The sequence below is a fragment of the Trachurus japonicus genome, chromosome 13 (assembly GCF_045865225.1).
Source record: "Trachurus japonicus isolate A0001 chromosome 13, Traja_1.0".
Lineage (NCBI taxonomy): Eukaryota > Metazoa > Chordata > Actinopteri > Carangiformes > Carangidae > Trachurus > Trachurus japonicus.
Genome location: NC_140919.1, coordinates 7,348,649 through 7,363,997, shown reverse-complemented (window position 1 = coordinate 7,363,997; position 15,349 = coordinate 7,348,649). Strand labels below are relative to the sequence as shown.

Below are 15,349 nucleotides of genomic sequence, written 5' to 3'. Positions count from 1 at the left end.
TGTGGCAGGTCGGGTGTTGCTCTGCTCCACCCCCTCCCACTCAATCGACCGGTGCTTGATTGCACATTGCCAGCACCTGTTAATCATTGCGCTACTGCGGGGCGCATTCTCTCCCTGGCACTGACCTGGAAAGGCCCTGTGTCGGCGTGCTCCAGCTGTTTGGCGTGCTCTGTTCGCTTGGTGTTGGCGTGATTGTGTGGTTGTTCGCAAGGTAAGTGTGGGTGCGTCGTGCAACGTTGTGTAACGTTATGGCACATTATGGGGTAACAACCGCCGTGATTTTGTTCTCAGTGTTGGCCGTGTCAGTTGGGTTGCAGCTGGAGGAAGAGTGGTGTCCCCTCTCTGCCGTTTTGCAGACTGGGACTTGATCGTGAGTGTTAAAGCTCTCTTTATCGGTAAGCATGCTCTTTTACTAATCTTTGTTGTCTATAGTAGCCTTAGGCTAACAGCTGTTGCCCTCTGCTCTGTCCTGCTGTAGCTGCGGTATCTGCAGCGGTTTCGTCTCTCCTCCTGCGCTCCGAGGATGTATTGCACCGCCTATTGCTGACCATCACGGCCATCTAAGTGTAACATCTGCGGCCTCCAGCCCTGGTGCAGCCGCTCCGTTTTCACTCTGTCGTCCACGCCATTGTTTTGTTTTTGGTTGCAGCTCTCCACGCAGCAACAGACTGAAGCCCCACTGCAATTGTTTTTGTTTCTTTGTTTGTTGGTTTATTTGGTTATTTCTTTGTTTATTTTTGGTTAATAATTTATTTGTTTTTCTGGTTCCTCGTTGGGCCAGCTGTTTAGAGCGTTTTCTTTCTGTTTATCCATTTTCTTTAAGTCACATATGGTTATTTTGTTTAGTTTTATTTTGGTTATATTTTTGATTTTGTTTATTTAGCTATGGGTAGGCTCTAACGCAACACCTGATTGCCACCCATAGCTGAGTTATTATTTAAATTATAATTTAAGTATTTGTACTTGTACTAACTTTAAAACAAATAATTTGTATTCTTTATGTTGGTGTGCATGTGGGTGTGAATGTTGTGTGTGAGTGTTTTAGGATAGGCCATTTTAACTAATTGTCTAACCCAACCCTTGAGTGTCGCTCACCTAATTTTGTTTCTTTTCTCCCTGGACAGGAGCTGGGTAGTGCGTGGCAGACTCCCTGGTGGTGGTCCCCATCTCACATCCCTTAAGTTTGCTGTGGCACGTGGTGGTTTGGTTTGTAGTATTTTTGTGTGTTTTAAGTTTCTTTAGTCTGTCCGCCTCCCTGAGTTTGGCCCTGTTCCCCCTTTTTTGTTTATTTCCCCCTTAACTTACCGTGGTGAAGCAGACACTCGGGTCCCCAAAGAACATGTTCATTTTAAATCTAATAAACCATTGTTAAATAAAAATAATTTATATCTTTTTGGAAGTCCGTCTCATGTCCTCTTTAAAACTTTGTGTAACGAACCTGTGTGACCTCATAGTAGTTTTAGTACCGGGTCAAGTTTATTTCCTGGGGTGCAATTCCCCAGGTGGCGTTGTTGGACAACTTCCCCCTCTGCACCACATCTCGCCACAACGGCTAATGCCGCTAGTTCCGGTGCTAATTCGTAATGCCTGCCGTCATTCAACAGTTTACCTGCCCTGCTCGGATGCTGTGCTGCTGTGCTGCTGAAGATTAATGCTAGATTGGACCAGGATTGGACTGAACACTGGTGAGGAATTGTGATTGTTGAAGTTAACTCATTCAATCAGACGACGCTGAAGTTAGCCTAATGCTACTAGCATTGTTAACACGGCTAATGCCGCTAGTTCTGGTGCTAATTCGTAATGCCTGCCGTCATTTAACAGTTTACCTGCCCTGCTCGGATGATGCGATGCTGTGCTGCTGCTGCTGCTGCTGCTGAAGATTAATGCTGGATTGGACTGAACACTGGTGAGGATTTGTGATTGTTGATGTTAACTCATTCAATCAGACGACGCTGAAGTTAGCTTCCGATTTGGTACTTAAAATGATAGTTCATCCAAAATTCAAATTTCACGTATTATCTACTCACCCTCATGTCGACTAAGGGTTAAGATAAATTTCAGAGTGATCCGTGCCTTTTTGAAGTTACAGGGGTGGTCTGCACAGCATTGCATTGCCATATGACGGTTGCAAACTGGGGTCACTTTTCTTCGTCCAAAAAGACACCAAAAACCATCCAGATACCTCTCTTTTGTAGCGGAAGCTCCCAGTGTCGCAGTCTCAAATCGCGTTGCACAGACATCGGCAGAGCAGTGAACTGAGACAATGGGAGCTTCTACTACAAACAAGCTTAAAATATAGACTTATTTAATTTTTTGGGAACAATTTCTCATGTTGGGGCTTCAATACAAGAGGGACATTACAGACGAGCTGTGTGGAGGTATTTGGATGTTTTTTGGTGTGTCTTTTTGGACGAAGAAAAGTGAGCCCCGTTTGCAACGAAGAAAAGTGAGCCCCGTTTGCGACCGTCATAGGACATGCAGTGCTGCACGGAGCCCCACTGTGCCTGACTCCAAGAAGGCACAGATGACTCTTAATTGATTTCACTCATTATCTACTCACCCTCATGTCGACTAAGGGCTGGGAGAAGTCTCCTCAGTGCCTTCTTTGAGTTACAGGGGGGCTCAGCGCAGCACTGCATGTCCATATGACGGTTGCAAACGGAGCTAACTTTTCTTCGTCCAAAAAGACACACCAAAAAACATCTAAATACCTCCATAGTGCTCGCCTGTAATGTCCTTCTTGTATTGAAGCCCCAACATGAGAAATTGTTCAGAAAAAAAAAAAGTCTGTATTCTAAGCTTGTTTGTAGCGGAAGCTCCCAGTGTTGCTCTGCCGGAATCTGGCGCGATTTGCGGAGCCGTGAACTGGGCGTCAATGCAAATCACGCGATATTTGGACGGACCAGGAAGAGCAGTGCTGGGAGCTTCCGCTACAAACAAGCTTAAAATATAGACTTATTTAATTTTTTTCAGAACAATTTCTCATGTTGGGGCTTCAATACAATAGGGACATTACAGACAAGCACTATGGAGGTATTTGGATGTTTTTTGGATGAAAAAAATTGAGCTCCGTTCGCAACCGCCATATGGACATGCAGTGCTGCGCTGAGCCCCCTGTAACTCAGAGAAGGCACGGAGGACTCTGAAACTTCTCCCAGCCCTTAGTTGACATGAGGGTGAGTAGATAATGAGTGAAATTTGAATTTTGGGTGAACTATCCCTTTAATGTAACGTGCAGTGCGACTGTTTGTACACTGATTGTCTGTTTTTTGTGACACTTCTTGATGTAAAAACATTTTAGCTAAGACATTAACTTTGCCTGACACCCGCTATTGTATTTGTGAAACGTTTCTTTTATTTGTGAAAATGCTAAAGGAGAGATTTCACCGTTTTTGTTTGATACTTACAGACCTCATTAAACCAGATCCAGATCAAAAACCACTGTACCCAGACTTCTCAAATCTGGACTAGATTAATCTGCAGGCCCTGAAGATTCATTCAGACACAGTTTCTGATCTGTGAAACCTTTATTCTATTTGTGAAAATGCACTAAAGGCAGATTTCACCGTTTTCTCAGCATATAGACCACATTAGACCAGGTGCTGATCAAGAACCATTATGCCTAGACTTCTCAAATCTGGATTAGATTTTCCTACAGAGGCTAAACATTCATTATAACACAGTTTCTGATCTGTGAAACCTTCATTCTATTTGTGAAAATGCAATAAAGGCACATTTCACTGTTTTCTCAGCATATAGGCCACATTAGATCAGGTCCTGATCAAAAACTACTATGCCTAGACGGTTTTTGAGCAGGACCTGGTCTATATGCTGAGAAAACGGTGAAATCTGCCTTTATTGCATTTTCACAAATAGAATGAAGGTTTCACAGATCAGAAACTGTGTTTGAAGGGCCTGTAGATTAATCTAGTCCAGATTTGAGAAGTCTGGGTACAGTGGTTTTTGATCTGGATCTGGTTTAATGAGGTCTGTAAGTATCAAACAAAAACGGTGAAAATCTGTGGTGGCCCTGAAGTGCAAAACACAACGGCAAATCAGACAACAACGGCAAAAGAGAAAACACAACGGCTAAAGAGAAAACACAACGGCAAAAGAGAAAACACAACACAAACAGAGAAAACACAACGGCAAAAGAGAAAACACAACACAAAAAGAGAAAACACAACACAAAAAGAGAAAACACAACGGCAAAAGAGAAAACACAACACAAACAGAGAAAACACAACGGCAAAAGAGAAAACACAACACAAACAGAGAAAACACAACGGCAAAAGAGAAAACACAACACAAAAAGAGAAAACACAACACAAAAAGAGAAAACACAACGGCAAAAGAGAAAACACAACACAAAAAGAGAAAACACAACGGCAAATCAGAAAACACAACGACAAATTACTAAACAACGGCAAATCAGAAAACACAAAAGCAAAAGAGAAAACACAACACAGAAAGAGAAAACACAACGACATTACAGTAACCAAACCGGAAAAGGTAGGTACCCTCGGGCTGGTTTAGGCAAAGACGGTTGGTTTAGGCGTGTGAAGGGAGTGGTTAAGGTTAGGGTAAGATGCAGGGATAGGCTTAGCCTTGCAGAGGCAGCCAATCAGAGGCAGAGTAAGGCGGGTCTTGGCGTGGCCATAGTAGGAAAAAAAGTATTGCAAGCGGGACTAGCACAGAGGCCGCTATGTATTGCCCAAAATGTTTTGCTTTTGTGTTGATTTGCCGTTGTGTTTTCTGTTTTGTTGTTGTGTTTTCTGATTTGCCGTTGTGTTTTCTCTTTTTGTGTAGTGTTTTCTCTTTTTGTGTTGTGTTTTCTCTTTTTGTGTTGTGTTTTCTCTTTTGCCGTTGTGTTTTCTCTTTTTGTGTTGTGTTTTCTCTTTTTGCGTTGTGTTTTCTCTTTTTGCGTTGTGTTTTCTCTTTTTGCATTGTGTTTTCTCTTTTGCCGTTGTTGTCTGATTTGCCGTTGTGTTTTGCACTTCAGGGCCACCGTAGAAATCTCCCCTTTAGCATTTTCACAAATAAAATAAACGTTTCACAAATACAATAGCGGGTGTCAGGCAAAGTTAATGTCTTAGCTAAAATGTTTTTACATCAAGAAGTGTCACAAAAAACAGACAATCAGTGTACAGGCACACTGCACGTTACCTTAATTTCCTCTTAACTTTCCCTTTAAGGCGAGACACTACAGGTGAATAGGGTAAAAAATTTAACTAACAGCTATTGCCATGAAACTTTCTATTTTTATTACTTACATTGAGACAATTATTTTTTGTATTACAAGTTTTCTTAAATATTATGCTTAAATATGGAAATGAGACATTATCTAATTAAATATGCGTGAATTTGTGTACATTTCCAAACCCGAAATCTGAAGATTGGATAAAGCCACTTTAAAATTCTTGTTTTATTTTGTTGACATATTAAAGTCAAAAGTTTTTACAGAGGGTATTTTGGATATCTCTTTTTATCACTAACTACTGAAAATACTGTCACCAGCCCTAAAAAAATCAAATTTCGCCCTGTTTTTAGGTATAAATTGTTGTATAAATCAGGCTGTGAATGATATATCAACAATCCCCTCTGTAAAAACCTTCAGAATATAGGCAGGAATACAACTGGAAGGTTTGGTGTCTGTAAGTGCTGCTGAACTGGAGATTTCGGGTCCAGAGTATAAGAAAAAGCTCATTTTGAGAAAACGGCCTTTAAAGATTCTATTGCAAAAATTCCACAAATTGGCTGTATGCACAGCTCTACTTCCTGAACTTAAGGCAGCTCCTTTATTTCCTGTCTTAAATTATTGGACAAACTGATTAATCCAGGTGTGTCTGACCAGTGACCATTGTGACTACTCAGACACACCTGGATTAATCAGTTTGTCAGTAAATAAAAGAGCTGCCTTGAATTTAGAAAGTAGTGGAGCAAGGGTGTCTGGCCACTGTGAATTCCAGGTGTGGGCCAGTAGGTCAGAGAAAATAAAATAAAAAAACAAACAAATAAGAAAAACACTTTAGGCCTAGTTGGGCTCATCTGTAATATGACAACCAATGTTTTCTTCTTTCTTGTCTGGCTAATCATCTCTGGCCCATGTCAGTGTCACATCCGTTTCACCTCTGTCACTGAGAAGTAAACTACTGCAGAACACGTGATTCTGAGGATCGATGTTAATTTTAAGCCCTGTACCAGCGCAATTGGGACATATTAAATCTCCGATCAGTTCATTCAGACGTCTGATGTGTAAAAAAAAAAGCCACCGCTGTATCGTGCTGGTCTCCGACGGCATCCAAACACTTGTTTTTTACGGGTGACAGCTTCCGCGATGACGCACTTTGTAAAGGGATCTTATCGCTCGGTGAGTTTCTGTGCTGTGTCTTTTGTTGTCTAGCAAGTGAGAGTTGCTGTTTTATTTTATGTGAGGATTTAAATCGATTTCCTTTCCCCGTTTTTAAAAGTCCCTCCGTGCTGTTCAGAGCGCGTCACGTGATGCTTCTAAACGAATCACGCTGTCGGAAAACGACACCAGCCAATGAGACCCTCCCTCGTACTTTTACGATTTGTTGCTGGTACAAAGGAAATGACATTTTTGGAACCGACAAATTAGTGCAGGAGAGAGAGAGCTTCACAGCGATACCTGATATGACAGGAGTCTGAAAGCGTTCTATCGCGGCTCAGTACGCCGCGATAGAACGCTCAGTTCTGGTGAATTTAGGAGAAATCTACAGGCGACACCAGTCAAAGTGAAGTAAAATAAACACCCATAATGTGTATTTTAGACCATTTCTTTGTATTAGTCTGAAAGAAGACATGTTATGGAAGCAAAATAGCCCAAAATCTCAAAATTGATAAGTGCATGAAAAAACTATGTTTTTGCCTGCCGTGTCTCGCCTTAAGTACCGAATTGGAAGCTGGCGAATCGGAGGCTAACTTCAGCGTCGTTTCAATCAGGAGGAGTGTAACACATAGATGGATGAATGATTGATGATGATACTTGTTCACTAACAGGTCAGGCTTGATCGTGATGATGATGATGATGATGATGATGATGATGATGATGATGATGATGAATTAAAGTGGAGATCGACTGACACGGATGGCGAGCTACCCAGAACCTTGAAGGAAAGATGGCAGCTAAGACACACACCTAAGCCTGGCTGATAACCAGGTGGTGTGGTAGAACTTTTCTTTCCCCAATTAGCCTGTTTCCCCCTCACTCAAGTAACCAGTAACCCTTATTTCCTGGGACTGTGCAATATTTAGGCCCGAGCGGCGAGTAGCACTCGCCCGCGGAGGGCCTATTGAAATCGCGCTGCTTATTATTATTCTTCTCCGCCTTCAAACCCCAATTTCGCCCCTTTCCCCAACTCGAAAATGCGTGAACTTTTTGCCGGACGTCCGGCTTCTTCCGAAATTCGATATTTTGTGCTGCTCGCGCATGTCCGACGCGAAATGGCGAAATAGCGCCCCCTACAAATTTTAAAAAGTCCCATAGACAATTTCGCTCACTTTGGCGTAGACCAACAAAATTCGGTACACATATGTACCATACCCAGATATACAAAAAAGCCTCTTAATGTCATGGTGAAATGTCAACAGGAAGTCGGCCATTTTGAATTGGTCATTTTTGGCGCCAAATTAACTCGTCCAAAACGATTCGCCCGACACGCTCCAAATTTGATAGACAACATCTTCTGACCTAGCTGAGTAAAGATTGTGCTCCGTAGCTCGATAGGTCAAAGGGCGTGGCTTCTGGTGGGCGCCAAAGTTGGGCTCGATTGCCATCCAAATTCGGTGGGCTGTCACGCCCACATACTTTATCCTATCAACTTCAAACTTGAATTGCAATTACGGCAGTGAGTCCTTGATTCGCCCGATATATCAATATCCCACTTTACTCAATGCGCCCCCCGGTGGTAACAGGAAGTGACCTGGTTTACACTTACATTGTCAAATCGACTTCAAATGTTACACGTGTGATGACACTCCGCCCCTGAACACACCCACCCACATCTGGATTCATACAAATGCGCCCCCTGGTGGTAACAGGAAGTGACCTGTTTTACATTTACATTGTCCGATTCACATCAAACTTCAGGTGCTTGATCCCGGTCAGCTCCTGAACGCCGCTACCCGCTTCTGGCTTCATAGCGCCACCTAGTGGACGAACCGCACATCGCGTTTTTCCGCTCCCGCAGCGCTTTTTCGCCATTCTCGCTTCGCGCCACGGCCCCCGCACACCTCAGGCCCCCGCGGTCGCATGGGTCGAGCAAGGGCCGATCATCGCCGCTTGCGGCTTTAATACTATACTTGAATCCTGTTTACTAAAGGTATTTATTAATCACTGAGTATTTAAGTGAATATGGTACTGGGAAATGTATTGTGCAATGAGGTTATCTGAATGAGTGTGTTCCAACTGAGTCGATTAACCTCAGCTACATTTAAAGCTGCCCGGAGAACTGTGATTATTCCTGATAGTATACTATGAATCACCATACTGAACTTCTGTAAATATTTTCCCCTCAAAGGCCTTTATTGTTTAATTATTTTGTTAATTATTATTAATTCACTTTAAAGTTTCTGTGTATATATTTTGTCAATACACCTAATCTCTTTGCAATTCAGTTGTGTGTGTCTCGTCAATTCTCCTCAGCTCCTAGAGTCGAACCTCCTCTTGACACTAGTCCATCTACAGGTTAATTCTGGTATTTTCTCCTAACCATAGTGATCTGTTTTGTATCTAAAAAGTTGAGTTACATTTTTTGTTTGTCTTAGGGGGCTTTCACACCTACCTCCTTTGGTCCGGACTTTTGGACTTTCCAGATAGTTCGGATCAAATTGACAGGTGTGAAAGCTCCCCCGGACCACAGTCCGGACTAAAGACCGAGTCTTTGGTCCAGCCTCAGGAGGTAGTCTCGGTCCGGACTATCCTGGACCAAGGTCCGCTGCTGCGTAGTGTGAAAGCATTTTTTTGGAAGGTTCGAACTATCAGACCAAATACAGGAAATAACGTCAGATTCGCACGTGCCGAAAAAAGTAAATAAACAGGAAAAAAAGGAAAGAGGAGCCGCGGCAACCGGCGGCAACACTTGGGGAGAGGAGGAGATCATATTATATCCAGATTTGGTCAGAGGGATGGGTGTGTCAGTGTAGGCTACACTTGTAAACGTTTACACGGAATTAAACAGTAGAGTGTTTAATATAAATCCCCAAACGATACATGGATTTTTTAAAAATATAGCCTATTTTTTTTTATATATTGACCCGAATTTTTTTTTTTTCCGCCGAAAAGAGTCTGAAAAAGACGGATATTTATCAGCGGGTGACACCAAACAACGTCTGCCCCAGCAAGTCAGAGCTTTTATTTCTCTCACACACAAGTGACCTGGAGAGATGCAGCCGCATCTGACAGGAGGATCGCGTGTGTGTGTGCGCATAGCGTGTGTGTGTGTGTTCCCCTCCACTACACAAAACAGCTGATCGCTGATCGCTGCCACTCTGATCAATGAGAGCGCGGCACAATCCTCTTTTTTTCTCTCCTTTCATCAGCTCTAAACTCATTCTTCTGCACCGCGATTACAAACCACGGCGTGCTTTCCAGCAGTAGGCTATATTTTTCTTTTTTTACACATATTTTTATTTAATTTTTTTCTGAGCACTTTCTATGCGCTAACGTCAGACGCACACTCATCCGTCATGACGTCGGTAGATCCTTTAGTCCGCTGTCAAATAGCAGTGTGAAAGCGAACTTAACTGAACTTTATGGAAACAATGTAACAAAAAAAAAAAAAAAGTCCGGACCTTGGTCCGGACTATTAGGTGTGAAAGCGCCCTTAATGTAAGTAATCAACTCGGTAATTTTCATGGAGATATCTAAAGGTTAAAAACGTTACCCTATTCACGTGAGAAAAATAATTAATAGGCGTATGAATGGGCTATATTTGGATCTTTTTCCAAACTTTCCCCTAATGGGATTCTTTGGGGCTTTTTTGTCCCTCATTCAGGACATGTTGAGGATACAAAATCAGTTGAGTTTGCTTCTGTTGCAATTTTTTCAACCTTTTCTCATAAAATGACTGGACTAAGAGTGTTTAGCAGGAGTATGGGCTTGCGAGAGGTTCCAGAAATATCTGGTAGGACTGGACAGATTCAGACAACTTACAGATCACAAGCCGCTGGTGCCGCTGATTAACAGTAAAGATTTAGAAGCGGTTCCAGTGCGCTGTCAGAGACTTTTAATGCGCTTGATGCGGTTTAACACCAAAGCAGTACGCACCCAGAAAGACCAATTCAGGACAACGACACAGAGTCTGTCATTGCCTGTCATGTTAATACTGTCATACTACATTGTTGGCCAGTATCACAGCAGAAGCTGGACTTGATGAGGGCGGCTACACAGAAAGATGAGCAGATACAGTGCGTAAGACGGCTGATCAAAGAAGGATGGCCAGAAAGAGACTGTAACATTCCACATTGTGTAAAAGACTTTTATGCAATGAAAGACTCATTGTCGGTGTGTGAAGGACTTATTAGACGTAGAGATGCGGAGGCCAAGCAACAGCAGGCATATTACTTTAACAAAAGACATGGGGTCAGAGACTTGCCACTGTTACATCAAGGTGATCAGGTCTTGCTGAAACTGGATGAGGACAAGACATGGAAAGGTCCAGCATCTGTCATGCAGGAGGGCGGTACACAGTGCTCGTACCAAGTGAACTCACCACGGGGAGGAGTGGTGAGAAGGAACAGACGACACCTTCAACTTGTACCACCAAGAGCAGCATCACTCAGCTGAGACACTAAGAACGTGGACTCTGAGTTAAAAGGAACTGAAACACAACACCAGACACCAGAGTGGAAAGGAGAATAGAGTGTTTGTTCATGTTGAAAAAAAGAAGGAAACAAGCTGTTCAAATGACTGTCAATGTAAGTTGTGAAAATTGTGTATAATGTGAGTTGCACAGAAAAATAGTCATTCTTTGAGCTGAAGTTAAATTGTATAACTGTATTACTGCAAGGGTAATAAGAATTAAGGGGGAGATGTCAAGTTATTGTGTTATAGGTAAACTGACATCCGTTGTAACCATCACAGAGGTCCAGAAGCAGCTGTGGGTGGAGCCTCAGAGACTCTGCAGCCTGATGAGTAAGCGGTGTTATGTGTGTCACAGGATGACAGGTTGAGAGTGTGTGGGTGTGTCTGCCTGCGTACCTGCAGCACTAATTACCTGATGCTTTGCACGTGTGTAATTGAGCAGCGCTGGGGGGAGGGCTGTGGGTGCTTCACTCTTTTTTATTCAGGAGCAGCAAGCAGGAGAAGGCCAGCGTGGAGCAGCTCAGCTGACACGGACGAGGGACACGGGCAGGAACGCCAGGAAGGATCAAGTGCAACCTGACGGTCGTCACGGCTGGGGACGAGTGAGTCTACCTGAGAGCACTTAACAAGGCTGTGGAGCGACAGGAATCGCCGCTGCACAGAGGGAGGACACCATCGGCACGCCAGGCCGACCAAGAGGACGCACAGTGCGAGAGAGGGAAGCCGTGGGAGACAGTGGAAGGGTGGGGACGCGTTCCACCCTTCCTCCAGCTAAGTACCCTTTCTATCCCTCTCTTAGCCAAGGAATCCTATAGCAGCAATTGCATGAACAGGCTCAATAGTTTGGATGGGGATTATTTTGAGTTGCAGTGAAATTGATTTCTTTAACCTTTGATTACTTGATTACTACTTTTATATGGACTCTTAAAAGTATCTTTTTATTTATTGATTGTTGTAATAAAATATATATTTTTAGAAGAAACTCCCCTCTGGTCTCTGTTGGTTGTGGTGGTCGCTCCCCTCAGAAAACATTGTGGTCTTGCACCCTGTCTCAGTCACTCCACTCGGTGACATTATGTGCATCCTGTCGTGGTGACTAAATAAATGGACATTTGAGCACAAATAAGTTGCGTCGGCCAGCGCTTATTTGACAATATCCTGATCCATATCCTGTTCTAGATCCTGATCCAGAACCAGAAGAAGTGGAGGAAGAAGTAGTAGCCTAATTTTGTAACGAGGGCGTGGCCTACTTTTGTGTGACGGGGGGCGTGGCCTACTTTTGTGTGACGGGGGCGTGGCCTACTTTTGTGACGGGGGCGTGGCCTACTTTTGTGACGGGGGCGTGGCCTACTTTTGTGGCGGGGGCGTGGCCTCATTTTGTGGCGGGGGCGTGGCCTCATTTTGTGACGGGGCGTGGCCTAATTCTGTGACGGGGGCGTGGCCTAATTTCGTGACGGGGGCGTGGCCTAATTTCGTGACGGGGGCGTGGCCTAATTCTGTGACGGGGGCGTGGCCTAATTTCGTAACGGGGGCGTGGCCTGATTCTGTAACGGGGGCGTGGCCTAATTTTGTGACGGGGCGTGGCCTAATTTGTGACGGGGGCGTGGCCTAATTTTGTGATTAGATTGTTGAATCTCCTGGGAAGGGATGAAAGGGCAGCATTGTAAACTGGAGATAGGTGGTGTCTCAGACCTCCTCCTCTGTTTAGGGATGGTTTCTCTACTTTTACATAGATGGCTTCTTTTACTCCTCTTTCTGTCCCCAATGTCCAGGATGTGGACATTGTTGTCATCAAAGGAGTGGGCTTTCTCCTTGAGAGATGTAAATGGACAGCAGAGTCCAGGCCTGAGGACTTAGCAGTGGTTGTTTTGTTTCTCCAATGTAGAGGTCTTTGCATTCCTCGTTGCATTGGACAGCATAAACCAGATTGCTTTTGTGGGTGTGTGGTGTTCTGTCCTTGGGATGTACCAGTCTCTGTCTGAGTGTGTTACTGGGTTTTCCATCCACATCCTGTTTGTGTATGTTTGGGATGTGACTGGAGACTGGTTCGTTTGATCGTTATATATGTTCATTGATGTCCCTCAATGTTGCAGTGGAGCCGAACCCCCCCCTCCCCCCCTTAATTTTTATTATTGCTCACCATTCCATAACAGCCTCTACTGCGGAGGCAGAGCACTGCAGAGGACTCCTCATACACATATGCATATATGTAAGGATTTCAGACTGTTTGTTTACACCTTTACATTTTCATCAACTATTTGATGCTTTGATCAAACAAAAACAGTAGCTCTATTTATTTCATGATTACAGTCAAACACTCTCCAGGAGGTAATAACAGTCAATTTTATTCATTTTTCTTGAAGCTTGAATTGTATTTATACTTACTGTACATTTACAGAACCACACTAATTGGTTGTTACTGGCTGAACAAATGCGCAAATAATTTACTTTAAATACAGAAGTAGCCTTTGAGACTTTTTGGTGGAAAATAAATGTACAATGATGTTGAACCTGGCATCCCCATAGGAATATATGCTTTGAATAATAATTTGTCTGGTAGCATGGTAAAGTTCAAATATCAAAATGACAAATTACTAGAGAAAACCACATTTACAGTAAGCTTTCAGTTTTTCCGCAGCCTTGGGGGCCAGACTCACCACAACCTGTATGCTCCTGCTGCTACAGGCCTTCCACAACTGAATATGGCAGAGCTGGACATGGAGGTCTTTCAACATGCAGAGAGCAGCCCAGAGTTAGTCCACCTGCTCTCTGTAGGCTGCTTTGCAGAGGAAGTGGAGGGGTTAATGAAAGCACTTTAAAAGCCAAGTTTAGTTTGTTTGATAGTGTTGATGTGTTATTGTGTTTCTCATGTCTTTTCAGTGTTTTGTTGCTGCATGTTTATGCAGTGTTTACATTGGAGTGGAGCATCATGGGATTGAGAGAACAGACATCGGTAATCTGGGCAGTGGAATCTACCTCACCGATGCGTTTAGGTTAGTGCTGTTTTAGCAGACAACACAATGCTACACCGACATAAGAACCTAACAAAAACTTGTTCTTAATTTATCCACTTGATCAAAGTAAGAGCAAAACATGACCGACGGCTCTCGGCTGCTGTTGGTGTGCGACGTGGCGTTGGGAAGCTGCAAGGACGTCCACAAAAGAGACTTCACGCTAACCGAAGCCCCTGAGGGACACCACAGTGTGCACGGAGTCGGCCGCCACCCTAACACTCACTCTGAGTTTGAGGTAGAGTTTGTGTGTGTGTGATAAATAGATTAATGGGGTAGACCTCTAAATGAGCTGTCCCAAATCTGATTTCATCCCTAATATGGGACACAGATTAGCTGTGACAAGCTTTTTTAATTTGCAGAGATCCAGTTCATTAAAGCTAATATTTGTGAAAATTGTCTTGTTTGTAAATTTCCTCTGGCAGCAAAGGGTCATGGTCAGATTGTGGTCGCACTGTGAATGTCACATTTGACTTAACCTCCTTCAGCCTGAACACATCTACACTGTCTGTTACTGTGTGGACTTGTGTGTGTGACGTGTGGTTCTGCCTGTGCTCCAGGATGATGAGTATGTGGTGTACAGTCCTGACCAAGTCAAACTGAAGTACGTGGTTGGGTTCAGCATGGAGGGAGACAAGCTGAGGGATTTCAGTCCGACCATCAACACCTCCGCCGAGCCGTGTCCACCTCCCTCTGATCTGGGTGAGTGCCCAACTGCTCCTGAAGCTTTTCTGAAACATGAAGATGTCACAGTTTTTATGATTGAGATTAAATCTTTAACTTCAGTTCCTTTCCTTTTTTACCAAATAACTGAATATACAGTTCTCCATTGTACTCGGCTTAACTGTAAATACTGCAATACTAAATCCACTGAGCAGAACTAGTAACTGTGAGAGTGTTGAGGAAGCAATAGAGACAAAATTCTTCTTGTTTTAAGTCTTGCAGTGCTGATGTTTTGCTTTGGCAGTGAGAACCACTTCAGTAAACCAGACCCTGGTTTTATTTCCATATTAATTTCATTAAATACTTGGTTTTACATGTATTTAAATTTACTGCCATTGTGTTCATGTAACTGCAGTCTGATATATTTTCTCATGTCCCGTGTTGTCGTGTCCCAGCAGCCAGCCTGGATTTGGATGAGGGGGATGAAAAGGTTAAAAACCCTCTGGAGGACGTGATGTGACGGCGGGACTGTTGGACAGCTCAGGCCAGCAGCTCCCCCTGCAGGCCGTCCATGTGAAGTGTAAACTGATGGCTCTGCTCTCACAGGTTGGGTTTTCTTTTTTTTTTCTAGATTCATTTTGATAACAGCCCTGTGAACTGAGGGATGGATATAAAACCTAACCAGAGTTTGTCTTCTCTTTCGACCGGCACGTCATCATTTTCCAGAAATACACCAACACGAGCTCTGTGCCCATCGAGGCAAAGTATGTCTTCCCTCTGGATGACTCTGCAGCCGTGTGTGGATTTGAGGCTTTCATCAATGGGAAAGGTAACTCACCTTTTTTAAATC

At 43.6% G+C, this 15,349-nt stretch overlaps 1 protein-coding gene and 1 long non-coding RNA gene across 2 annotated transcripts; both read left to right on the top strand.

The window, feature by feature from the left end:
- The first annotated feature begins 1,636 nt into the window (after positions 1-1,636).
- LOC146975355 (uncharacterized) lies at positions 1,637-7,049 on the top strand. Its single transcript, XR_015037435.1, has 3 exons — positions 1,637-1,685; positions 1,822-1,906; positions 7,021-7,049. It is a non-coding gene; the product is annotated as an uncharacterized LOC146975355 (long non-coding RNA).
- Positions 7,050-13,918: 6,869 nt separating this feature from the next.
- Positions 13,919-15,019, top strand: LOC146975354 (protein mono-ADP-ribosyltransferase PARP4-like). The gene is made up of 3 exons (XM_085796611.1): positions 13,919-14,074; positions 14,397-14,538; positions 14,958-15,019. Exons 1-3 carry the CDS (start codon positions 13,919-13,921, stop codon positions 15,017-15,019), a joined length of 360 nt encoding a protein of 119 aa, XP_085652737.1.
- The last annotated feature ends 330 nt before the right edge of the window (positions 15,020-15,349 follow it).

Excerpts from the sequence above, each read along its gene's own strand:
- LOC146975354 (XM_085796611.1), top strand. The coding sequence starts at position 13,919 with ATGACCGACGGCTCTCGGCTGCTGTTGGTGTGCGACGTGGCGTTGGGA. Across the intron at positions 14,075-14,396 it reads ACACTCACTCTGAGTTTGAG|GATGATGAGTATGTGGTGTA; the intron begins GTAGAGTTTGTG and ends CCTGTGCTCCAG. Across the intron at positions 14,539-14,957 it reads TCCACCTCCCTCTGATCTGG|CCAGCCTGGATTTGGATGAG; the intron begins GTGAGTGCCCAA and ends GTGTCCCAGCAG.